At 35.2% G+C, this 25,296-nt stretch overlaps 5 protein-coding genes across 6 annotated transcripts in view; 2 read left to right on the forward strand and 3 right to left on the reverse strand.

Moving 5' to 3' along the window:
* Positions 1–137: 137 nt before the first annotated feature.
* Positions 138–4,675, reverse strand: LOC108628620 (ribosomal protein S6 kinase beta-1). Its single transcript, XM_018030684.2, has 11 exons — positions 4,327–4,675; positions 4,169–4,209; positions 3,868–4,042; positions 3,467–3,550; positions 3,199–3,332; positions 2,933–3,124; positions 2,760–2,850; positions 2,569–2,685; positions 2,246–2,485; positions 2,019–2,170; positions 138–1,884 (listed from the first exon to the last, which is right to left on the reverse strand). Exons 1-11 carry the CDS (start codon positions 4,411–4,413, stop codon positions 1,827–1,829), a joined length of 1,371 nt encoding a protein of 456 aa, XP_017886173.1. The 5' UTR covers positions 4,414–4,675; the 3' UTR covers positions 138–1,826.
* A 597-nt stretch (positions 4,676–5,272) lies between these two features.
* LOC108628621 (ribosomal protein S6 kinase beta-1-like) lies at positions 5,273–6,542 on the reverse strand. Its single transcript, XM_018030685.2, has 3 exons — positions 5,891–6,542; positions 5,733–5,773; positions 5,273–5,606 (listed from the first exon to the last, which is right to left on the reverse strand). Exons 1-3 carry the CDS (start codon positions 5,975–5,977, stop codon positions 5,345–5,347), a joined length of 390 nt encoding a protein of 129 aa, XP_017886174.1. The 5' UTR covers positions 5,978–6,542; the 3' UTR covers positions 5,273–5,344.
* Positions 6,543–6,761: 219 nt separating this feature from the next.
* LOC108628631 (thioredoxin domain-containing protein 17) lies at positions 6,762–8,846 on the forward strand. Of its 2 annotated transcripts, XR_003389637.1 has the most exons (4): positions 6,762–7,054; positions 7,346–7,427; positions 7,511–7,726; positions 8,748–8,846. XR_003389637.1 is itself a non-coding variant. In XM_018030699.2 (3 exons), exons 1-3 carry the CDS (start codon positions 6,913–6,915, stop codon positions 7,665–7,667), a joined length of 381 nt encoding a protein of 126 aa, XP_017886188.1. In that variant the 5' UTR covers positions 6,762–6,912; the 3' UTR covers positions 7,668–7,960. The 2 variants fall into 2 exon arrangements, 1 of the variants encoding a protein (XP_017886188.1); XM_018030699.2 differs by lacking the exon at positions 8,748–8,846 and having other exon boundaries at positions 7,511–7,960.
* Positions 7,772–16,046, reverse strand: LOC108628630 (SEC14-like protein 2). Its single transcript, XM_018030698.2, has 11 exons — positions 15,619–16,046; positions 14,442–14,700; positions 11,026–11,098; positions 10,521–10,564; positions 9,474–9,591; positions 9,178–9,387; positions 9,034–9,114; positions 8,769–8,968; positions 8,533–8,675; positions 8,320–8,471; positions 7,772–8,248 (listed from the first exon to the last, which is right to left on the reverse strand). Exons 2-11 carry the CDS (start codon positions 14,496–14,498, stop codon positions 8,139–8,141), a joined length of 1,188 nt encoding a protein of 395 aa, XP_017886187.1. The 5' UTR covers positions 14,499–14,700; positions 15,619–16,046; the 3' UTR covers positions 7,772–8,138.
* A 2,587-nt stretch (positions 16,047–18,633) lies between these two features.
* LOC108628609 (calcium release-activated calcium channel protein 1) overlaps positions 18,634–25,296 on the forward strand; it is an 11,382-nt gene continuing 4,719 nt past the window's right edge. The window contains 4 exon segments of the mRNA XM_026816611.1: positions 18,634–19,081; positions 23,409–23,602; positions 25,058–25,069; positions 25,071–25,133. Coding sequence (XP_026672412.1) covers positions 19,048–19,081; positions 23,409–23,602; positions 25,058–25,069; positions 25,071–25,133 — 303 coding nt within the window. The 5' untranslated portion in view covers positions 18,634–19,047.

The raw sequence follows: 25,296 nt of genomic DNA on the forward strand, positions 1-25,296 counted from the left end.
AGATTCTCATTTGACATTGAAAATACATCACTCGATTGCGTACGGACAAATTAGCTTATAAATAATGTTCTTCGAATGCACATTTTTTTTTATATAATACAATTGTGAATAGTATAATCGTATATCGTACATGTATATATAATCACACGTGTTTGTTTCATTTATTTATTTTTTAATCTTGTAGTATGCATAATCGAAATGTAATATCAAGACAATTTTTCTAACATTTCGATCGTATATGTGTACGTGTATATTCGCTGTAGTAAATATATAGATAAAATTGTAATGCCAGCTAATATGGCTTGTGAACACTTGGGCAGTTTGAAGTTTCTTGGTGAGCAGACGCCGAGTCACTCTAAACATTTATTCTTTACACTATCATTGTTTTCCCTTTAATCTTTACTAGTGAATCGTGTGTGTACGTCAAAACCAATATATTAGTTTTCGTTAATATACAAATATATATACGTAACAAATAGATATTATTTAAATAAATTGCGATACAATATGATGTCACACTGAATAGCGTGTAAACACGAACATTAAATACGAGATATTTATGTCTGGTAATAGCAGGTCAACATTTCGCAGTAACATTGTTACCATGGTAACTTTGCTCTTGCACTATTTTTTTTTAGTTAATGACCATACGAAACCGTTAACAGAAACAAAAGCTTCCTCCCCTTTTCTTTCTCTAATTGTAAGGCATTTAAATGGTTAAACTAATAACAGTTTTCGTGCAATGAATAAACGAGTCATACAAATGTTACGTTATATTTGAAGTTTGGAATATGGGTTGTAGGTTTCAAACTCACACCACATTAGGAACTTTCAATTGTACAAATGCAATTCCATTGCAAGTTATTACGTAAAATGTTTTGTCTATGACTATACACCGAGCAGACACGTTTTATTATTCACATTATTGCCATGGAAACGTTATTACTGCTGAAAATATTTTCTTAAATGAACAACCGGGTATTGAATTTTGAGCAGCGGAGCGATTGCGACAGCTCAAAATTCTTTGTCATTTAACTCTATCTGTCTTTTATCCATTCTTCTTCTTTAATTAATTACATCGAAGCATGCGTACAACGCGACGGGATTACATGCGACGTGTACAGACTTTTAAATATACAAGTATTACAGGATGGTTGAACCTCATACCTCGTGTATTAACAGTATAATTTATGGATCTCTAAAAGTGCTGGAATTTTTCAGTCAGTCGCACTTAACATAAATGACATTCGCGTTAGTTATCTCTCTCTCTCTCTATATATATATATATATATATGAATATCCAGCCAACCTGCATATCATATATGTACATGTACAAAAGACACAGTAAGTGATTACGTATTAACGGGTTAATGAAACGTATGCAAATATTTCGACTATAATGTACATTCGCGTACATCTGATTAGCATCTAATTAGAACTCGTTCTCATGGATAATAATCAACGGTAAAATAAGTAAATAAAAAATCTTTCCGCGATTAATTTACCTCTCGAGAACTTCTTTACTCGCAACGTAATATATATATCTTCAATTACACATGCTACCAAAGAACTGCTGCATCACTGCTCTGCAGTATAATCTTAATTAGTACCTTTATCGTAATTAGATTTGATTTAAAAAAAAATTAGCTAAATTTAACTGCTAAATATCCAATGAAGTACTGGATGACTGAACCTATCCTCTTGCTACTCCATCTATCATCTTGTATAAAATCCCTCCCTGAGACACAAGGATCGGTCATGGATATTCAGCAGTTAGGCCGAAGTGCTAAGCATTCTTTCTCTTTTCTCTATGAAATAAATGGCAGTTAGCCTATCTCGATCATTTCCGTGTCTTCCATGTTGCCATGCCCGACTCCATTATGTCTACAAGTTACCACCGATTGTCGATTATCAAGCCATGAATTGAATGAACACATATTTTAACACAAGTAGAATTACGTAACGCACTTGCGCACGATATCGTGACGTATAATTGAAATACAGTTGTACATGCTTACCTATGATTTTGTACATGATTATTATGTAAATGAAAATGTGTTCCTCTCGGAGAAAAACCACGCATATGGCCTCTACGAGGACTTCTAGCGTTTATTATCCGCGGCTGCGAATACGTGTCTTCCAATATACTGGGTGCTACGTAAGTAAAACCCTAGGGAATCAATTAAAATGCATTGGTTAAGAATGTCACGCATGTCTCTCATAAACGCTGAATGCAGCAACCTACTTGAAACACTCTATTGGCGGATTCACTTAGTGTGTACTCAGCAGGTGAATCTATTGGAGCAGATGTCGTAAATTTTTTATCGAATTGCGACACATCGTCCTCACTTGTTAACGTTGGTCTAAAAGGAGGCTCTAATTTGCGCGAAATTACATCGTCCCAATTGATATGCCTAAAAAATTGATGACTTTTTATCTGCTCAGCGTCAGACGGGCCAGATCCCAATCTTTGTGCAACTTGTCTCTGTAAATTAGATTAGATATGAAATAGGTCTTGTATCAGTAAATGATCGTGATCAGTTTACTCTTTTAATTCACAAAATTAACCTTCAACAATTTACGGATGAGATCCCTGGAATCAGGTGTCAGATATTGTGGAAGATTCAGCTTCCCGCGCAGAATCTTCTCAATCGTCTTCTTTCTATTATCAGATGTGAATGGTGGCTGAAAGGTAAATACTCGCGATTGAAAGGACTTGTTATATTCATCTATCATCCAAAAATGCAAATGATACTTACTGAGCCAGTAAGCATATCATACATTAAAGTTCCAAGACTCCACCAATCTACTGCCTTACCATGTCCACTTCTGGTTAGTATTTCGGGTGCCCTTTTATCCGATAGACAAATTTCAACATTAGTATTATTTGATTCTAAATTTCAGTAACCTGCAATTAGTAAAATTTTCTTACATATATTCTATAGTCCCACAGAATGTGTGAGTAACGGTGCCATCTTGTATATGCTCTTTACATAGGCCAAAATCAGTTAATTTTATATGTCCCTCTGCATCCAACAAGATATTCTCTGGTTTCAAATCTCTATATATAATTCCTTGTAAATGAAGATGTTGAAGGGCCAATATTATTTCTGATAAGTAGAAACTGTGAGAATGAAATGTATAATAATTAAATGAGTTACAATTAGTAAAGCAAAATTTTGCTAGAGTTTCACTTACCAAGCAGTTTCTTCAAGAAAAATGCCTTCATCATTTAAATGTCTAAATAATTCACCCCCGCACATGTATTCCAGAATCAGATACAATTTGCCACCAGTTTGGAAAGCATACATAAGGTCTACGATGAAAGGATGCTGGCCAAATCCAAGAATATTGTTTTTTTTATTGAAGCAAAAGATGATGATCGTACATGTATTGTATGACAAACAGATGGCAAGGAATCGAAAGAATCATCTGATTTGTCAAAATTTGTATAATTTCTATCTACCTTTACAGCTTCTAGGATATTTCTCTCAGCCTTGGTATGTGCAGTATCCTTTTGGTTTCGTATAATTGAAGCTTTGCGCAAGACCTAATTTTTAAATGCATGTAATATCAAATGAATAAAACACGTAAAAAATCAAGTTTTTAATAAATAAAATTATCTACACATGTTTTTTTCTTACAATGAAAATAAAGACCAATAAGCAATAAATATATAAAATATCAAAGTTTGTTTGCGAGAATCAAAGTAAAAACAGAGAACTTATATAATCCAGAAACGAAAATCAAAGTTTTATCGAAAATATCCTTTCACTCATATTACGACATCTGTCGATGTCGTACAATGTTGATAAAAAAGCTGTAGTGTAAAGCTGAAGAAAAAAGTAAATCTAATTTTTCGCCTACCTTCATTGCAAAAATCGTGCCACTGTCATTACCCGTTATTTTACGCACTTGAAAGACCTTGCCATAACCACCCTTCCCGATAACTTTACACAATTCGAAATCCTGTGGTCCAGCTCTTTCCCGTCCGCGATTGACATTCTGTTCTGATATCGGAACCGTTTCACAACCTTCCGAACTGGTAAACGCAACAGAAAAATTCAGTCAGCTACCGCGAGGCACGCGAAATATTTTCACGCGCAATACAATGCATAAGTATATGTATGTAGGTATACAGAAAACAGCAAGGAGAGAGCTTACTCACTCGGTTATCTCATTCACGTTCGGGTTGGCATCGTACTCCTCCTACGCGAAAATAGAAACGTGAAGGAATAGTGTGTTAACCGAACGTGGAAATAATAAATAACAATAAAGAGGCTGAAGAAATGCTCCCATGTGTACGTGCAAATGATAATATTTTACCTCTCCGATCTCGATAACATCATCGTCCGACTCGTCCCTATTTACCGTATCCGCATCGTGCAATTCGATATCGAATACTGCGGCCATTCTATACGCGGCTGAACTTAAAACACAAAAGATATCCCGCGGCCGTCGAGAACGCGAATTATTTCTTTTTGCAACAGACGACGATAGCACAACAATATTGTTACACGGTCAAAACCTTGAATTACTGCGAACAAGCTGCCCTGTCCCAAGGCATACCAAACACCCTCGCCTCACTCGTGTACACTCCGATTGGCTGCTGGAGCTCGTCATTGTCAAGTTATCGGAGTGGGAGGCTGCGTGATTCCGACCAATCGGTTTAAGTTCCACGAGTAATCGACAACTACGGAATTCTACGCATCGTTGCCAAATTTTTATTGACACACCGCGGCTCGTTTGAACCGTCAGGATGTTTCCACACTAATGAAAAAAATTGACAGTGCGGTGTTTGTTGAAATTATGCGTTATTTAGACACTAAATATTAAACATGTATGTATATATACAAACGTACAAACTACGAACTTGTTTTTAAATATGGAAACATTTGCGCATGGATGCATACTGCATATATATATACATATATATATACGTGTGTATAAATGTCGAAGAATGGTTTCATTATTAATAAAACTTGACTTATACAATAATACATATATACAAGAAAAACGTTACAAGCAATTCATTCATCATTAATTAAATAGATGCTATATATGTATATGAAGTACGTTACGTTGTGATACTTCATATTTGATTCTATTGTCCACTAGTAACAATATCCATTTCTTATCAGATCAATTAACGACGTCTGGAAATATTTCGCTTAGGGTTCGTTTGGATATCGCCATGTCGCGATGTCATGACTGATGACGTTGATTTGATACCAGTTGATACGTACTTACATACATATCTTGCAATAATCAAAGTAAAAACAGAGAACTTATATAATCCAGAAACGAAAATCAAAGTTTTATCGAAAATATCCTTTCACTCATATTACGACATCTGTCGATGTCGTACAATGTTGATAAAAAAGCTGTAGTGTAAAGCTGAAGAAAAAAGTAAATCTAATTTTTCGCCTACCTTCATTGCAAAAATCGTGCCACTGTCATTACCCGTTATTTTACGCACTTGAAAGACCTTGCCATAACCACCCTTCCCGATAACTTTACACAATTCGAAATCCTGTGGTCCAGCTCTTTCCCGTCCGCGATTGACATTCTGTTCTGATATCGGAACCGTTTCACAACCTTCCGAACTGGTAAACGCAACAGAAAAATTCAGTCAGCTACCGCGAGGCACGCGAAATATTTTCACGCGCAATACAATGCATAAGTATATGTATGTAGGTATACAGAAAACAGCAAGGAGAGAGCTTACTCACTCGGTTATCTCATTCACGTTCGGGTTGGCATCGTACTCCTCCTACGCGAAAATAGAAACGTGAAGGAATAGTGTGTTAACCGAACGTGGAAATAATAAATAACAATAAAGAGGCTGAAGAAATGCTCCCATGTGTACGTGCAAATGATAATATTTTACCTCTCCGATCTCGATAACATCATCGTCCGACTCGTCCCTATTTACCGTATCCGCATCGTGCAATTCGATATCGAATACTGCGGCCATTCTATACGCGGCTGAACTTAAAACACAAAAGATATCCCGCGGCCGTCGAGAACGCGAATTATTTCTTTTTGCAACAGACGACGATAGCACAACAATATTGTTACACGGTCAAAACCTTGAATTACTGCGAACAAGCTGCCCTGTCCCAAGGCATACCAAACACCCTCGCCTCACTCGTGTACACTCCGATTGGCTGCTGGAGCTCGTCATTGTCAAGTTATCGGAGTGGGAGGCTGCGTGATTCCGACCAATCGGTTTAAGTTCCACGAGTAATCGACAACTACGGAATTCTACGCATCGTTGCCAAATTTTTATTGACACACCGCGGCTCGTTTGAACCGTCAGGATGTTTCCACACTAATGAAAAAAATTGACAGTGCGGTGTTTGTTGAAATTATGCGTTATTTAGACACTAAATATTAAACATGTATGTATATATACAAACGTACAAACTACGAACTTGTTTTTAAATATGGAAACATTTGCGCATGGATGCATACTGCATATATATATACATATATATATACGTGTGTATAAATGTCGAAGAATGGTTTCATTATTAATAAAACTTGACTTATACAATAATACATATATACAAGAAAAACGTTACAAGCAATTCATTCATCATTAATTAAATAGATGCTATATATGTATATGAAGTACGTTACGTTGTGATACTTCATATTTGATTCTATTGTCCACTAGTAACAATATCCATTTCTTATCAGATCAATTAACGACGTCTGGAAATATTTCGCTTAGGGTTCGTTTGGATATCGCCATGTCGCGATGTCATGACTGATGACGTTGATTTGATACCAGTTGATACGTACTTACATACATATCTTGCAATCTTGCATTGAACAATACCAATTTTGGTATTAACAATTTTTACAGTTTTTATATATTATACTTCGTAAATACAGTTATAGAAAATGGTCGTACGACATCACGTCGAAGGATACGCAAATTTTCTTAAATTTATGGAAAATTTTAAATCTAACGAAACGGTCTATGTACTTTATAGCGGTAAGAAACTTCCTAACGGCAAAAGCTGGTGTTCAGATTGCGTTGAAGGTATGTATATACGGTTGTCTAATAGTAGTCATTTTCTAACTCATAACCTAAGTTTTATATGGGTGAATGTTGTAAATGTAAGAAAAACTTCATAGTATCTGAGCATACATAGTGTTCTGCAACTTTTAATCGTTTATAACTAGAAAATGAAGACTTAAATACTATTTTTATTCTCGACCTTTGCCTTATTTTGCCTTGTAGAATCACCCCTTAAAATGCCTACCAGTAGCTTCCTGTAAATTCTCTATAAAATACATTCTGTATAAACAAGACATTTTTTCTCTTTTACAGCGGAACCCTTTTTAGAAAGTGGATTCAAAGCGGCACCTGATGTAGCACATATAGTTGAAGTTGAAGTCGGAGATCGAGCATTGTAAGGATTATCATCAAATATAGTTTTTACTAATTATAATTCTTGTAAACATAATGTTCTAAAACTATTTTTATCTTCTTCAGCTGGAAGGATTGGAATTGTCCATTTAGAACGAATTCTACTACAAAACTAAAAGTTCTTCCTACATTATCAAAATGGAATACACAAAAACGTCTGGAAGGTGATCAATGCTCGAAGGTTGACCTTATTGAAATGTTACTCACGGATGAGGATGATTAAATAACTTATTATTACATGTTATACTAAAAAGAAGCCAACCATTACAAGGGAGCCATTCTGTAAGTGAAAGTAATAGCAGTATTTTGTAGTTTGTAAACGATGAGTTGTTCTTTCTAAAAGATTGTCTTTTTATTCATTTACATAAACTGAAGTATATCTCCTATCTTCCTTGTTTTTACAAGTGTTATTATCTTCTTTCTACAAATTTGTGCAAATAGTTGCAAAGTATATATGTATAAACTTTTTATATTTATAACATGTTTAATATAAATTAATAAATTCTGATAAATTTATATAAGACAAGTAAAATAAATTATTATATAAAATTTGTGGAAGTATCATGGAACAACTTTTAGTATTAAAATATAACATAAGTAACCAAAAAAGTAACAATTAACATAAAATCATTATTTCCTTTACGTACTAATCAGATTTTATGGAATGCATTTTCTCGTTGTTAATTACTATTAATTACGACATAGTCGCTGGTGCCATTTCTTCTGACGGTGGTATGATTCGCACAGAATAATGGATTTTCTTATTCCTCAAAATGCTATAAGTGTTATCAAAGATAACGGAATCTGAAACAGATAAGATAAACAGTCTCCAATGTTCTGTCGATTATTCATCCATTCCCATAATATTTACTTACATGTAGCAGGCACTTCACAGTTCAGAATCCCAATCTCATCTAATTGATGAGCGGCTACTCGCCGCATGGGTAATACTTCCTTTCGCATCCCATTATTATCTTTCTTCATAATACCAAATCTAATATCGTGATTCTCGGTTCTAAATTCCCAACTACAATCGCACGCAATTAATAATCGCGAATTAAATCGAGAGTGTTTGTTTAGGATTATACCTTAATACAGATCCCATCTCGGATGCTGGCATGTCGAGTTCCAGTTTTCCACCTTTTTTTATCATAACAGTTGTCATGTTCTCATTATCTTTTTCCGTATTGCTCGCATACATCTCAAGAGGAATTTTCCCACCAAGACAAATCTGATTACATATAACAGTTTCTTAAATTCGTACGCTTTATACATATTTAAATGTGTTATTAAAAATATTCAGATACTGTGTTGATGTCTTCACCTTGGTTCCAAGTTTCTGGTTGCCATCAGGATCTTTTAGAGTACCTCCAAAGTAGGCAGGTAATTGGTCTTTGGAAATATTGCTCAGTACTGCTGCCTGCCATTTAGCCGGATCCGCTTTATATATTTGTATCTTCGCTAAAGTATATTCATTCATGAACTTCTTAGCTACCGAGAACGCAAAAGCAAATACTTTCGGGGCTAAAAGAAATGGAAAGATATGTAGTCAGAATCGTATCGCGTGATTGTAATTACACGAAATATACCATTAACAATATAACACGTCTTTAAGATCTCCGGGTAGTTGGCTTCATACATTTGAATCAAGGTAATTATGACTTCTCCAGCTGCAAAATAAAATTAAACATGTAATTAATGAGATGAAAGTATAAGGATGCGTGAGATAGTACCTGGTCTCCAGAGATATTGTCTCAAATTGAATCCTTGCATGTCAAAAACCACGACTACTTGGCCAGCCGCGGGACCATGTTTCTCCAATTGTTCTCTGCATAATTGTAGATAGTCCTCAAGAAGCTTTATAGTAACCTTTATCATATCTCTTCTCGAAACAACATGCAGTATACCGTACATGTCGAGTGCATCGAAATATACGGCGATCACTACGAAAATATCGAATTTATTGATTTCGTACTACTTTATTATTTCGAAGTACATAGATTCTTGTGTTAGGAAAAAAAGAGTTCACCTGGAGCTCCGTCCTTATCGAAACCGCACAAACCATGTGGCAGATAATCTTTTAAGACTTGAGGAGGATCCCAATCGGCTAATTTGTCTACTTCCCATTGTTTCCGCCACTCCATAGACTAAAAGATTGTTATCTTTAATCTTTGAGTAGTTACAGTGGCTAAAAGTATTTGGTTCTGTGTGCGTGTAGTAAATTGGTGACATTAGACGTTTAGAGTTGAAAAGAGAAAGGAAACATCGTTGCAACAAATGTATTGCAATATCCGGAATCGTCCCGAAAAGAAAAAGGAAAGTAACGAGTGTGTGAACCGTGGCACTAGAACGTTTCGTACATTTTTGAGCAATATTAATTCTAGAAATCGATAATGACACGATGCGGGTAGTATTGCACCACCTTATTTCGCAATGTATGAAAAATTGCATTCGCCGTTTCAGTATTAATGATGAATTTCTTTACCAAACTATACCTGCTCTAAAGTTCGATTATTTTTACGAATCCGCAGAAAAATTCATTTGTAGATATAAGAGAGGTTTTGAATGCAAGCAAAGGCTTTACGGTGAAAGACTGCATTCGTTTGTATTGCTGAAAGCTTCTTCTGCTCCTTCTTTTCTCTTCACTTATTATTGTCAGAGTGTGAAATGAGAGAGAATTCTTCATACAATATATATGTATGCATGCATGTCTACTTCCTTTAAATATTTTTCAACAAAAATAATAATCAGTAACTACTGAGTAATGTAATTAGAATGAAACAGTATCTTACAAATTTTGTTGATTAAATGTTTAGTTAGCTAATTTTGTACGATGTATACGAAATACGATGCATAAGAAATATGTGAAAGTACGTGTGCACAAGTCCCAACCTGGTGTCCCCCTTTCGAAAAGTTTGTCGTAGAAGGACTTTTTCAAAGCGGAGATGTTTATTTGTTATTCCTTCTATCAAGCCGTACACGGCTTCACTCAGTCATGCAATCACCGCGCAGAATGAGAACGTACTAGGTAATTGTAACGCAGAAAAAATATACAGTACAATACAAATATACCTACCTCGCGTAGCATCTTTTCTGCGGCAACTGGATCCCATTTTCTTGCTGAAAATTACGACAACTTTATACACAATATTCGAATGTCGGAAATAATGTTACATATTTGAAATTGATGTTTAATAAATAATGGTGTTTCAAAAAGTTGGGCGAGTGACTCAATTTGAACGTGATTTATCGCACTGAAAAGACGTGAATCATTTAATTAACATGTCATTTCGATAAAAACAATGACAAAGTACGTATTTACGTTGATTAAAAAATTTCTTTGACTTTGAACTTCGCAGTCGAATATAAATATTGGAAAGAAAGACCGAAGACTGAATCAGCTGCACTTCGGATGCAACCAATCGTCGTGTAAATCAGTTCATAGTCATAATAAAATAAATTGGTACATAAAACTCCAATCGTGAGGATACGGTCGATAGATTTTCCATGCGATATACACGTAATGCATGTCATATTGAGTAACTCCGCGAATGGTTACAGTAAATTTCAAGAATCCATACCTCTGAGCCAACGCAGTAGAAAGTGATCGTCATGATACGGTTGCTTCAGAACGTCTTGAACCGTCCGCCTAAACTGAAACCAGAAGTTCGTATAAATTATTCGGTTAAGTAATTTAATGGGTTTTTCATTAAAGTTCAACCCTCACTTAGTACAATCGTGTTGCGTTATTATGAAATGAAATGTTCTTTTTGATGGAATCAATTCTTTATTTTATTACTTTGTCGGAATCGCAATATAATTATCATCGAGTTAAGAGATTCAATCCAGAAGTAATGTATATTGGTAGTAATCTGTATATATTAGATCTATTTATCTAAATTAGTTTGTAATTAAAATTATTTTTAATAGGAATGAATTTCTCTTAATTTTGACAATTTTTATGACATCTGGCTTTTAAGAATACATAATTTATTGGTGTCATTACTTAAGCATATACATACTAGTTTATTAAAGGACAATGTTATGTCATAATTTAATTACGTTACGCAGTAATAAAATGAAGAATGAAATGCCTGGCTTAATTATAGTCATGTGCGGTTTATGTCCGATTTATCTATCCGCGTACAACATAGAAACATTGAAAAATCGTTGCTATGTCTCTTGTACATGATTTGTAGTGAAAGCAAATCGTTTTTCTGGGAAGTGTACCGATAATTTTACGGTCAGTGCAAAAATCAGTGACCGTTTTATTTCGCGCAGTTCACAAAACCACGTGTATTTACTTTCACGCAGATTTTTCAACGGGTCAACAGAATGCAGTTACCCACAACCGAAATACAGGTCATCGATACGATAGTCCAATATATTTTTTCTCTCTCATGTCATAAAATTTCAGGTTTCAAACTCAAATTTTCAATGGTGGGGGAAAATTAAAATTACTTAATACATTCCTTATAATTATAGATATGTATGTCTACCGTGTGTCTTTCGAAACGATGCAGTTCCGTGTTTTCCAGTTCTTTGTCTCTTCTGGCGTCGCAGATAACATTGCATGACGATATTTTAATTGATAAATAAATAAAACGGAAGAGAACCAAAGTAAAAAGTACGAAGATCAGAAAATTGCGTTGTAATCTTACGTTTGTTTCACGTCATTCGACCGGTTCTTTTTCCTCACATGCCTCTCAACGCGAATAGATACCGGGAATCTATGTTTTTCCCTAACCGTTTGGACGTTTTTTATTTACTCACACTTCCCATGTAATTACCATGATTACAAGAGTCTTCGTGATCTTTGTTTCCGCGTAAATTGCTTAATTCTCTGTCAGACTAAGGTGATTATCAAGCGAAAGTTTCGCAAATTAAGTCATCGATAGAATACACATTTTTATGCAAAATTAAATATTTATGATATTAGTTTTAAACAGCAATTTGTTTTATTATTTAAGCATAGCAATATATCCTCTATTTTTGATATTCTATATATTTTTATGCATTATATGCGCTGCACATAATTAATATCCTCATTTCCTCATTCGATTTTTTATCTATTAATTGAGTTAGTAAAAAAAATATTTGCTTTTGTACATCATTGTATGCAATCACCATACATATACTGTCCTCTTGAATTTTGTGCGAACGACGACGTCGATCGATGAAACGTGTCTGATACACGTACCGTTCACCTCATCTCTTTCATATGTGGCACAATTCTCAGACCTGATGAAGCAGATCTATACACAAGATCGTATGTAAGTAAAAGCTAAATGGACGGAACAGATGATTTATTGTGAGAATGTATGCGACTAATCTCCAACAGTGTCACGTTGTAGCGCAACGTATATGCCTACACAGACTTATTTGGGATACTCATGCTGTCTGTCTATGTACTTTCGGAGAACCTCAGGGTAAAGAAAGTGCCGTTTTTCTAGAGGTGCCTCTTTACTCCTGGCTGTGAGTAAAAAAACTACAGCTACGTGTGTAGGAAGAACTATCTCTTGCGCGAAGAGAGCATCAAGGTATTCAAAGTGCAGACAGATGTAGGAAAAGAAATCGCGGTGAAGAGTTAAGGAAGAAGTGTTTTACCCAAGGGGTACCCAGTAATGTGATTATTACCAGCCAACGAGTGAAATCTTTCAGTTGATGGCACGTTTTCGAACAACGAAAGTTTGTAACGAAAACTGTATTTGCTATCGACACTGAAAAATGAAAGTTACGAGACGCAGGAAGTACTATCCTCGTCTCCGATAGTTCCTTGATTGAATATTCTGGTATTCTGATACTTCAAGTCACACCTATACGGTTCATTAGAATTGAAAACAAATTGAGCAATGATATCATTAATGAAGTTTTCGATCAAGCAATAATTTGCAAAGGATGTGAAAATAAATTTAGAATATGATAGCTGTGTTTTAAAATTAAATCTTTATGTTATGTTGGAAAATTATCAAAGTTATCGTGATTCATAGTAAAAATGACGCAAAATGGAAAATTCCACGGTACCGATGTTTATATGTATCGAGGACAGAGTTCTCGATTATCATACGAGATTCTTATATAGGGTGAGCCTCACAACATAACTTCATTAGTTTCATTATCGGATAGTAAAGTGATCGAAATATGTCATAGATTCACGATTTTTGAACTTTCAGATCTTACTTATATTAGAGGTGATGAGATTAGATTTTCGTCATTTTTTAACGCGATGAAATGATACGACAATAAAATCATTCAGATGAATAGAAATATGATAGCCATCATGAATATTATGCGTTTCAATATACACATATGTTTTTAACAATGACATATGCATGTAAATGTTTACTTGATTTTTCTTCTAAATGTGTACATGCAGAATTATTGCGTCACCGTGTTTTGTATCTTTTATTTGCAGAGAATTTTTAAAAAGAAGGAATTTTTCTTTGTTGGATTATAGATCTATTCAAATTACCTGCAACCTTTCTGAATGTTTGTAACGAGCTGATGCAATTTCATATTTCTTCTATTTACTCTGTTTTAAAATTTGCGTACGATATTTGTTTTATGCAAAAACGGCATAAGAACTTGCTGATCATTTCGACTTTTTCAGATTTAAGTTACATTGAAAACTGAATCATCATAAGTTTTTTTTTATTTCCATTTTAGTGTTATAGAGAGTTCTTACATCGTTATCGGTCAAAAAGTCAAGTAATTATAATTAATTTATTCAAATAAAGTTAATCAGCAAATTTTTCAGTTTATACAAGGCGATACAAGCAAATCTATAAAAATTTTGTAAATTAAATATGCTTATTATAATAGTATTACAGAAGTGTCAACTTGTATAAATATTTGATAATCACGGATACTGTTCGGTTCAAGAATCGAAAATAATGGCTATTTAAAAACTCATCGAATATGCAATTTTTCCGGCGTAAACCGTTCTTGACCCTGACCCTGCATATACAAGTTCTTTCTAATCGAAGCCTCGACTTACTTTCATCAGCGCAAACCGTTGATCATCTTCTAATCCTAATCCCCCTGCCTTCGACATCCCTGCTTTCCTGTTTTATACAGACTTTCGTCAATCCTGGACTGTTCTGATCCTGAATAGTTCTTCCTGGTGGGTGAACTTTCGCGTTCAGGTTTCTCCTCGTCAGTGACGGTTCTTTATTCAATTCGCTTCTAACCGATGAAACTTATCTATGTCTTGAGATGCCTGATGTCAAGTCCTTTCTTTTGTCGGCCCTTAATTTCTGTTAAAAATAGCTGAATAAGACACTAAAATTCTTGATAGCCTAATAAAAAGTATAATGATGCGAAATGTCGTTGTTGATTTAACGTAATAGATCCCGCGTGTTACTGTATGATAATCAAACTCGTTATTATGCACGCAGTGACGGGACTTGAGTTGCACTTTAGCAACAGTAAATGTTTGCTTGTCGTTCTGCAGAATTTGTATTTCCGCTGCAGAATTGTGATGGATGCTAGATTCAACGTATGTGCATTAAATTGCGGATCATAAATCAGAATTGTGGAATCCGTGGAAAGGAATTAGGATGAGCAATATAAAATTTGCCTTTCCTGGTTGTCGTGAATAGAAAGAACAACAAGAACAGTTTATAAATATATATTTTTTTTCTCTCTCTCTCTCTGAGTCATTTAAGTATCAAGATGGAAAGTAACACGAGAAATTGAAACTATACGATCCTCTCTGAATATTTAGTACCGATTCGCTACATAACTATTCACACACGGTGCGAAATTACTGTTACACTAGAGGAATAACCGTATAATCTTGTTAGAGCGAGACCGAAGTGCTTAATGTTAGTACATCATAGTACAGTACATCATGAAAAGACGATTGATGAGTGACTAAGGAGATACAGTTGAAAGTTTAGAGAGAACAAAACACAAAAGCGTTTCTCTCTTGCCGATAGTATTTTCCGATATTAAGTATTAATATAAAAAAGATGCACTGTAATAAGTATCATTTAATGAATACAATCGATAACAAACATGGAACTTTAACTCTCGCCGTTCATGATACCAAGTGTTGCAATCGAACGTTGCAAATTCCGGTTGACCGGTTCGAGCATTGCAGTCACTATTTCGTAAACGTATGTACATGTATATCCCGAACAATCAAAAGAAAGAAGTTTAAGGTACGTTACCGAGGGAAACGATGAGTCTTGAACTGTACTTCCAAGAACCTTCTTCCTTTTCTTTCTTCCCGTGTAATTGAAAAGCCGTTGAGTGACCGAGTCACGTTGTTACTTGGCGAACGAAGAATGCCGCGCGATCACGTTCGAATAATAGCGCATCGCATTTCTCGCGGTAGCCGGCTTACTTGATGACGCAACAGGTGTCTCTCACGGTCGTCGCCGACCGCGCGCTCCAGTTCGAGAGCCAATTCTCAACTAAAAATGACTGCTTCTCGTTGACCGGCACCCAAAGAATGGTACCGTCCTGTTCCGTCGCTGTATTCCCGATACCAACGCTACTACCTTGCCACAAGACGCACCCCACCACTCACCTCCTTTTGTATCCAGATTCACCCTGGCGGGGAGGACGTCGACGATGAATCCGAAAAATCGTTGCCGACTCAACGATTAGTCTTCGTTCATCGAACCATTGCTAAGACGAGGTACTAAATGAGCTCCTCCTCGTCCGCGGAATACAGCGTGCGCTGGGAACGATGCAATGTAGGATTGGATCGTTTCGAATACGCGCAAGTTTGTGAGTAAACACTGTGTGACATTGTTTGCCAACTTCTTCGTTACGAAGAGTATAGTAGAAATCGTTTTAAAACAGAAGATCTCAAATGATTCCGACGTTTTATTAAAATATATTGAGAGAATATCTTAAACTTGCAAAGATGATTTTAGTTCTCTTTTACATCTGTTGTGTCTTCACCACGAAAGTTATCTAGAAACGATAGTTAAATATTAAATACTTAAATAGTTAAATGTTAAAGAAGACGATAGAGTTATAGGTAATTCTCCTCATTAGTGGAACAATAACTCGTACGAATTTATTAATAGATCACTATTAATTGATCTATTCCTCTATAACATTTAGTATTACATATTACATATGTATCCATATACAATGTAGAATGACAGTAACCTCTTAACGTTCCGTATTCATAAACATAAGCGTTTGATATTCTGCTGCTCACAGTGTTTCTATTATGCATGTATTTGTATCATAGCCTTGATGATTTGCGGATTTTCCGCTTTCATTTACGTATGTTGATCCATAATTCTATTATAAGAAATTTTCGGGTCAATCAGTGGAGGGGAGTCTGAAACTTGAATTCTGTGCCGCCGTGACGAGTAGTACTTGTCGCACCATCTACCGTGGGGTTTCTACGTTTCGTTGCGCAAATTATTGACTACTACCTCGACTTCGATCGATCTCTCATGATTCGAGCCGTCGTTCGTCCGCGCGCCCAGTTATGGCGTAGAATGATAAAGAGAATATGTAGTTCCTTGCACGCGTTTTAGAATTACAACGGTGTCAGTCCAACTAATCACATTTCAGTTAATCAGTTTTCAAGAAAATAAAGTAATTTACGCAAACGTAAATAATTCGGTCGTGTCCGCATCGAAGAATGCGGTTCATTTGTGAACAATACGTTATCGGCTTTTTGTGCCGGCATCAATTTCGACAAGAAAAACTAACGTACGGACACAGAATACATTCACCGGTATCGAGGTTAAACAAATTCCATTGCTGTCAGAGCCAGAACTCCGTTAAGTAAGTGATTCCCTATAATTAACCTGCACATAGTTTAAGTAACAACGACTACGCGAATGTTGATTACATTTTAATTGTCTGCTCCGTTTTTGTGATAGTTAGACTATCGTTACTAGAAGCTATTTTCGCAGACTTTTATTTGCTGTGCTGTTTCTCTGATTGTTCTCGTTCCTGATATGATTTCACAAAAGTACATTTTAATTATTGACACGTTTTAATGTGTTTTGTAGAAAGAATAGTTACTTTAGTATGTGATGTATTAAAACATTAAAATTTCTCTTACTGCCCGACCGATTTCATATGTTTACGTCATCCGCACTGTCGCGTATCGATGCCTCATGTTTAATGTATAAATTATTAAATTTTGAATGGGTTTGCTGAAGTTTGCTCCATACATAAACGTTTTTCTGTATTATTTCAAGACTGTCATACACCTACATTTTAGAAAATTGTTGTTCATATCAATAGCATAGTACACGTAATTATGATTAGTTATTTTTGTTATATCTGGACTTTTGCGATTATGCAAGAAAAGTGTTACGAGTTCGTTTCTTGTCTTCGTGCGTCTAAACAATTTTACCACAAATCCATCTTTTTTTCTGGAAATATTCCAACCGGAAAATTAGTCTGGAATCCTAGAGGAAGTTATATGTATATCCAATACCTTCTCCATTTTTTGTTACGTAAGAAATCCGTGCATTCATTGTTAAGTGCGGGAAATTGAGTCAAGGCTCCAAGCGGAAACCAAGCCGAGCACGTTTATGTTTATACCTTGAAGCCACTGACCCGAAACACTGAATATTATATTAAATCTTTATTTCTTTTGATGCCAAACCAATGGCATCCTCTAAATTAAAACCAAATATAATTATAGATGTTACGTTAATTTGTAATGAAAAATCGGAACGATTATATTTACTATTCGTTAGTCATTCGAAAAGATTTTAAATTTAATTTTTTCACGTAATATCGGTCTGTACTAACAATAAACATCTCACACCCGATGGCTACTCTTAAAAGCTAACAGAATATACTAAATTTTCTCAGTCGTGAAGAGCTATGCCTTCCAGAGAAGATCGCGCCACGATATGGAACACTAAGTAGTCTGGAAAAGTTATTAAGGAAGTAGGAATGTCTGGTTCCTAAAACACCTTTCTCTCGGTCTCGACTTGCTCGAACGTGACATTCACGATCAGTGCTGCGCCATGGTTATTTGAATACAATAATACCGTACTGCATATTTCGGGTACTTTTCACCGTTTTGTCTTCAATGATTCGATGATTTAATTGATTAATGATTCGTTTTGTTTTCGCGTTGTAAGAATCGCGCCTATGTTATATTTCTGCACTCAAGAAATACAGACGTCTAAATCGGGGACAATAAATATCATTTATCGGAGTGATATACACCGCTACAGTTTAACTAGACGCCGTCACGAATGTTACATTCAGTTTTATTTCTTATTTCATTGCCGTCCGTGAAGAGATACGCTTGATTCTTGCGCTTCAAGAAATATCTTAAAAAATTCAGTGATAAAGTGGGATTATCATATTCTTGAATAAAAGACTTCGTCACTTCTACTACCTTCCATCTCAAGTGCAAACCATGTTAACTTGGTGAATACAAACTTGTGTACCCATATCAATGCTGGCTTACCAGTCTAAAGATACTCAACTCGCGCGCTGAAGCGGTAAAGATCCAGAGAAATAGAACGCAGTTACAGGTAGAAGAGTCGAGGCAGTACTTTCATACTTCATGTAACTTCATTTTTGGTTCTTAACAACGAAATAACTATCTATCGATCTAATCATCAATTAATTGAAGCCACTGTTGGATAAACATGGAAGCACAACGACGACCTGAGCATCGCTCTTGTAAGTGATCCGCTGAATTGATATTTCATTCCCACGCATTTAATTATGTGTATGGCGATTGAATCTGCATACGGTGTACGAGTGTACGAAAAATATGAATGTGACTCACGCAGAATATCAAATGTATTAAAAGTTATCGAATTTCCTGGAACATAATTCGGATTTAGTAATTTTTAATCCCTTAACTCTAAATGAAATTTTTTGTTACTCGTTATCTCGACGTTGATAAATTTAATTTTATCGCTTTTATGTTACGCATATGTTTTTAATAGTAATATTTTCAATTGTTTCCATGCAGTTTAATATGCTATGACTACAAAGGCACCTCCCACTATTTGCACTGTATCGCAAACAAAAGATTTTATTCACGAGAAAACGTATTCATGTAAATTTTTGTGGAAGCTCCAATTTATTCCAATTTGTTGCATCTCGTAAATCACATCATTGGTGTACACATGACAGCCACTCGCTTGGCAATAATAGCAGGATACACACCGCGCGAATAGTCTGTTTGTTACGAACACGCGGAGATTTCATTACTAATACTAACTTTTGATATACCTTAATAGTCGTGGTACCAGTTCACAGGAATTATTGAAGGAATGTGTTTGCGGACAACGTATACTACATATTTTAATTGCAGTTCTAGAACAACAGTGTATTAATGGTATCGTAGTAAGAGACTTAACAGTTTAATGCGACTCGTTGTAACAATTAATCACACTTCAGTGCGCGTTATTATCTACTACTACTGTTAAGTCCGTCAAATGATGAAAACATTTTACTTACTCTTGTAAAATGTTCTAAAGCTAACTTAATAGTCTTATATAATGAAAGTTTATAAAAATTTATAAAATGTATGTAACGATTGTTCTTCCATTTCGTTTGATATCTTCTAAATTATATGAAGACGAGTACATACTGTCCTCAGGCTTTCCTCCAGGCAATTGATTTTCCTGTCACTTACTTAGTGTTACACGTTTATTTACATTTGCCCCGTTCCATGATGAATCAAGTTTATCTTTCGCTGCAACGTCCTCCGCTGTAAATCAAAGGTTCTCCACAGAGGCATTAACAATTCGCATAATTTAGATATCAGTGTGTACCATGCGGAAATTCTAAACAGTTATATAAAAGGATTTTACAAATCTACGGTATTTATTGATGCGAGCAGGAAAAACCACAGGATGTTCAAAGGATCGAGCATGTATTTGTTTATGATCGATGCATCTTTCTACGCATGTTCGAGCACCTGACATCGGTTAAACCAAGGCAAAGCTAGAAAATAAGCGAACGGTTTCCTCAAAATTTCTATCGTAGGAACTGGGTTTTAAAATAGAGCGAGCGGTAACAGCAGGTATGATAGGAGTGCCCTGACCATGACTGCGTGTGAGGCCTTTCCTTTGCGATAGAACTGGCCACTGTTCTGGATTCTTGCCACGACGAAAAACCTATAAAATTATACTTACCTACTAACCACGACTAGTTTGCGTTTCACCTAACGAGAACTCTTAAGAACCTGCGATTTATTTTTTCCTCACATTTCGTAATAACACATATATCTACGATTTCAGATTTTTTAAATGCCTTTGTAAGATCTGAGAAAAAATTTGTCTGCTTTCCAGATTCAACTATGTATTAAATTTACTTTAAAAAATAATCTTTTGGTATCGACAGTTGGCGTTCATTTTAAGGTAGATAAATGTCTGCAAATATTGTGTTACGATATCAAAAAGTGCTTATGAATTAGTACGATAGCTATTTTGTTTCGCCATCTGTCATACTTCCAGGCATATACCGTATTAGGCACTTCTTCTCTGCGCACTTGCAGATGCACGTTTATCTTCATCGATATTTTATATCTTACAACTACCATTATTGTTAAAACAAACGCGAAAAATATTAAACAAATAAATTATTTCAGACATTGATAAGCAAATCATTTTTAAAATACGTGTAAATTTAAAACTAATACACACGTAACGTATAACTGATACAGAACTTTCTGCATTCGTTGGCAATTAAAACTAAAAGCATAATTATGGTAATGCACAACTGAAGTTACATGTGAATTTCATATGCAAGTAAAATATCATATTTATTAAAATTATTAGGGGGTGGTCAAAATTAATGATAGTTAATATGTTTTATAAAAGATGATCAAAATGAACTGTACTTTTGCATTATTCTATCGCAAATTCAGCTCGTAGATGGTTGAAAACCATCGGCTATCGTCGGCTTGCTTCGTGGTCTGTCGCGAACACACTTGCTCTATGTTTGTATCCTGTCCGGCGTTCTTATTTAGTTTCAGTAAGTACGCTGCGGTGGCTGGTGCCTATGGTGTCTTTCGCCGCTGTCATTTAGATTTAGGTGGTACTGTATGAGGTGTTTCGATATCACAAATATTAACTTTCGCGATGTATAATTGAATATAAATATTCTACTCTTCGCGAAACATTTCCTCACCGAATTCCTTTTACTTATGTCTGCTTGTGTGAAAGTGCGTGGTGCGTTGATCTCCGTGATGGATTCACGCGTTTGTTCGCACACACCTCCAAGCGGCCTCAAAAAGGTAAATATAATCGCTATTTAACAGCCGCTCCTTTATATTTTAAAAAAAACATAACCTGTACTACGCTCATATAAATGAATCCAGCTTTAGCCGAAAGTTCAAACGAGAAATTTATGATTTTTTTGTCCATTTTTTAATCTCATGTCATTACGATTGCGAATGTAACTCTTATGAAATTCTTTCACTTCAGTCTGACAACGAATGTATATAAGTAACATTCTTTGTAGTCACGACTGACTCAAACATGTTGCCGAAACAGTCCCAGCAATTTGTTAGCATCGTGCATAGCGTACGAACTAGTATTATCATTTTTCTTCACAGAAACAAATATCGTATTCCTTTAACTGCTTCAATCGCGATTTAATTTCGTACGTGAGCCGTAACAGTGAGCACTCTTACGCATTCTGCGGTCTCTGTATTTTTAGTGATATTGGCACGTATCTCTGTACGATATTAGCTGCAACACATTCAAAGGTAATGCAGATTAAATTGCCCGTTATGGGTTTCTTCTGCGAGAAATGCTAGATCTAAGGCGTACGCAGTATACTATTTTATCTTGGCATTTACAATGAACCGCAATTAAAACTGGAATTTTTCTCTATTCTACCTAGTCGTGTATTTATATCTGCTGCCATTTGTGAATCATTTCGTGCAATGTAATTAGGATTCACCTGGTTTCTACGTCACAACCAAAATAGGTATTTATACGTATATGAGAATGGATAAAAAGGATAAATTCACAGAATATAAAGTTTTAATCGAAACTCCTTTTAAGCGTACATTTGTTCAATACTGTCTTAAATATTATATGACTAATGTATTCTTTTGTCCGATGCAATTTCCGTCTTTTTTCCAGAAGAACTGGTTTGTAATTACTTATACTTTGCTTTATTCATCTCATTCTATATTTGCGATTAATGGCTATGGATATTTTATACATATACATATAGACACTCTATTATATTTATAATTATATAATGTTATTGTAATAACTTTTATTAAAGAATGTATTTTTTTATTTGTATGGACTGAAACATTCTGTAAAACATATTTCAACATGTTTATCTTACATGGTAAAAAGCATTGTAAAGAATCTCTCTTTCTCCGGATATTTATCTTTGACCAGTTTATTATTCTTTCTTCACTTGACAGGAATAGTTATTTAAAACGTTGTTACTTAAAACTCGCTAAAATGAACTATCCTTAAAAATTACGACGTACTAAAAAATGTTGCCGGTACTAATCAACGATTACCTCGTTCTTCATCTTCAACAAATAATTAAATGATTTTAGTGTAAATTATTTTTATTTGCAGTGTTATTTACTTTTCTAACTACCGATGTATTTTTAAGAATGTTAAAGTCGTGAGTATAATGACCGTAACGAAAATAAATGTCAATGACTCACTTCGATTGATAGTTATTACGAAATAGGATCACAAGCGACGGTTTAAAATCAGCAAATCGCAGGAGACGTATTATTTGCGCAATAGGTACCGATGGAACTTCAACGTTATGCGTATGCAGCACTCTTATCATTCGATTGATCGATCGATATTATATAAACTATGATAATGATAGCAATCAGATTTTAATTATTTTTCAATTTTTCCTCGTCGAATATATACAGATATAGTAATGCTGAATTCACAGAATTACAAACAAGTTTTCTCGTTAAGAATCACTGATATAATGAACTAATCTCAAATTCGAAAGTGGTTTCTCTAAAGAACGTTTTATTTGTCCCTTTTTTTAGCGTTGGTCAGAGCCGCGCAAGAATCGAGCCTGATGTCCATATGGTCGACAAGTACTGGACGCAACTCAGTGTTTGGGGCGGAGGGTGGAGCGGTACTCCCCACCTCGCATTTGCCGATTCACGTACACGTGGCACGCACACATCTGCGCAACGCTGACGACCACTGCTTCCACAAGCGGTTTCACGACTGTCAGGTCGGTGTCGGTACTGTTCTTCCCTTGTCTCTTTGATCTCCTCGCAGTTCGTTTCCTCTTTATCTCTTTGCGCGTCACGTTTAGATGTTACACCGTTGTTGCCTTGTATTTTTTTCTCGTTACACGCCATTTGTATGTTCGATTCGTATACGTATACTGTTTCATTTATTAATTCATTATTATTTATTATTGTTATCGTTACGAAATTGTTAACTCGCGCGTGCACAGTGGACGCCGGTTTGTTTTGATCCAATTCTAATAACACTCACAGCTGGCGCTTATAAACGTTATCGTTGAAATATGAATACTGATAATCTGCAGCCACAGCGTAAGAGAACTTTACGTGATGAATATTCTTGAAATAAGTATGTAATACATTTCTCTACAATTGTATATACTTATATGAAAAATTCATAACATTTTTCACGAGTATATATTACCATCTTTTAAATTAGTATTTTTAATCTCTCTGTTACAAATACAGTTAAGGCTTGAAACAGGAATACTTGTGTATATACTGTGAGAAGTGATAGACAATTATTTAGAGAATTGGCTTCATTATACACAAATGTAGACGTTGATTGTATTTCTGTTTGTGAATCATCTTGATGTTATGTACAGTGTACATAATATTTTGTGGCTTACGAGATATATCTAAGAATTAAATCATGTAATGATATTTAATTAAAGATTAGCTGAAAGTAACGAATAATTAAATATAAAATACAGTCAATTACTCATTGCTTCATAAGCGAAAATTAACATTATACATATACATATACATGCGTACATCTTTGTCTCTCGATTGAACTCTAACAACTAGGATCAATTCCCTTGTCACTCGTTTTTATTCGGATCGGGTAACGGTCGAATAATTAAGAATGTTTGATGATGACGATTTAAAGAAGACTTTCGTGATATCGTATTCACACAAGTAAAATAATGTTGTTCATTTTACGCAGAAGTCCGGATGATCTCGATCAGAACATGTACTACGTACTATGCTGTGTTCCATCATTGCTTCCATTGAAATGCAGTATAATTTCCATCCCGCAATTATATAAACAGGATAATTACAACCGCTTCTCTGATAGTCGGTCTTAATTACGTATGCACATATGCACACGAAATATTAACACCTTGCGTGTCAGTAGATCGTGACGCGTAAAGCCTACGTAAGTATATGTATAGAAACTGTTAATGTGCGAATCGGCAACCAGAGGAATTGACTTATCATACATCCTGTACACAATGTCAACTGCAATCACTCAACAAAAAATGATAAGGTCTATGAAATGAATAAGTATAGGAATTCGTTATTAGTTATTTGTATTATTCCTTATTGCTTGCCAGATTTCCCGTGGGCGCATCATTAGTCCATCAACGCATACTTAATCGCCTGCTGCACTATGCATAAGTTTTTCATTAATTCCCCTTGTTATTTGTTCCGTTCAGCACCCGTTGGTTTTTTGTCCTACGCAGAACTTTTGGCAAGTTCTCCCGTTGGCACCGACGTTGCTATCCACTTTCGGTACGTGTCTTTCTTTCTTACGTGCTTGTATAGTCGAACGCCAATTTATTAGTTGAACGCTAATTATCTCTAGGCGTGCAATTACCTCGGGTATACTTCTATTTTAACAGTGATTTCTCTGTTCGGATACATATAGCACAAACGAAGCCATTGTCTTAGATTC

The sequence above is a fragment of the Ceratina calcarata genome, unplaced genomic scaffold (assembly GCF_001652005.2).
Source record: "Ceratina calcarata isolate Rehan_Ccalc_2016 unplaced genomic scaffold, ASM165200v1 scaffold53, whole genome shotgun sequence".
In the NCBI taxonomy this organism is placed as follows: Eukaryota; Metazoa; Arthropoda; class Insecta; order Hymenoptera; family Apidae; genus Ceratina; species Ceratina calcarata.

What these genes read in the sequence shown, in the direction of transcription:
- LOC108628620 (XM_018030684.2), bottom strand. Translation starts at nt 4,413, where the DNA reads ATGGCCGCAGTATTCGATATCGAATTGCACGATGCGGATACGGTAAAT. An exon ending in ATGTTATCGAGATCGGAGAG is followed by an intron (nt 4,210 to 4,326) that starts GTAAAATATTAT and finishes ATTTTCGCGTAG; the next exon opens with GAGGAGTACGATGCCAACCC. An exon ending in AATCATGTACAAAATCATAG is followed by an intron (nt 1,885 to 2,018) that starts GTAAGCATGTAC and finishes GGTAACTTGTAG; the next exon opens with ACATAATGGAGTCGGGCATG.
- LOC108628621 (XM_018030685.2), bottom strand. Translation starts at nt 5,977, where the DNA reads ATGGCCGCAGTATTCGATATCGAATTGCACGATGCGGATACGGTAAAT. An exon ending in ATGTTATCGAGATCGGAGAG is followed by an intron (nt 5,774 to 5,890) that starts GTAAAATATTAT and finishes ATTTTCGCGTAG; the next exon opens with GAGGAGTACGATGCCAACCC. An exon ending in AACGTGAATGAGATAACCGA is followed by an intron (nt 5,607 to 5,732) that starts GTGAGTAAGCTC and finishes TGCGTTTACCAG; the next exon opens with TTCGGAAGGTTGTGAAACGG.
- LOC108628631 (XM_018030699.2), top strand. Translation starts at nt 6,913, where the DNA reads ATGGTCGTACGACATCACGTCGAAGGATACGCAAATTTTCTTAAATTT. An exon ending in GTGTTCAGATTGCGTTGAAG is followed by an intron (nt 7,055 to 7,345) that starts GTATGTATATAC and finishes TCTCTTTTACAG; the next exon opens with CGGAACCCTTTTTAGAAAGT. An exon ending in GAAGTCGGAGATCGAGCATT is followed by an intron (nt 7,428 to 7,510) that starts GTAAGGATTATC and finishes TATCTTCTTCAG; the next exon opens with CTGGAAGGATTGGAATTGTC.
- LOC108628630 (XM_018030698.2), bottom strand. Translation starts at nt 14,498, where the DNA reads ATGTCGAAGGCAGGGGGATTAGGATTAGAAGATGATCAACGGTTTGCG. An exon ending in AACGGTTTGCGCTGATGAAA is followed by an intron (nt 11,099 to 14,441) that starts GTAAGTCGAGGC and finishes TTCTGGTTTCAG; the next exon opens with TTTAGGCGGACGGTTCAAGA. An exon ending in GAGATGGGATCTGTATTAAG is followed by an intron (nt 8,472 to 8,532) that starts GTATAATCCTAA and finishes GTGCGATTGTAG; the next exon opens with TTGGGAATTTAGAACCGAGA.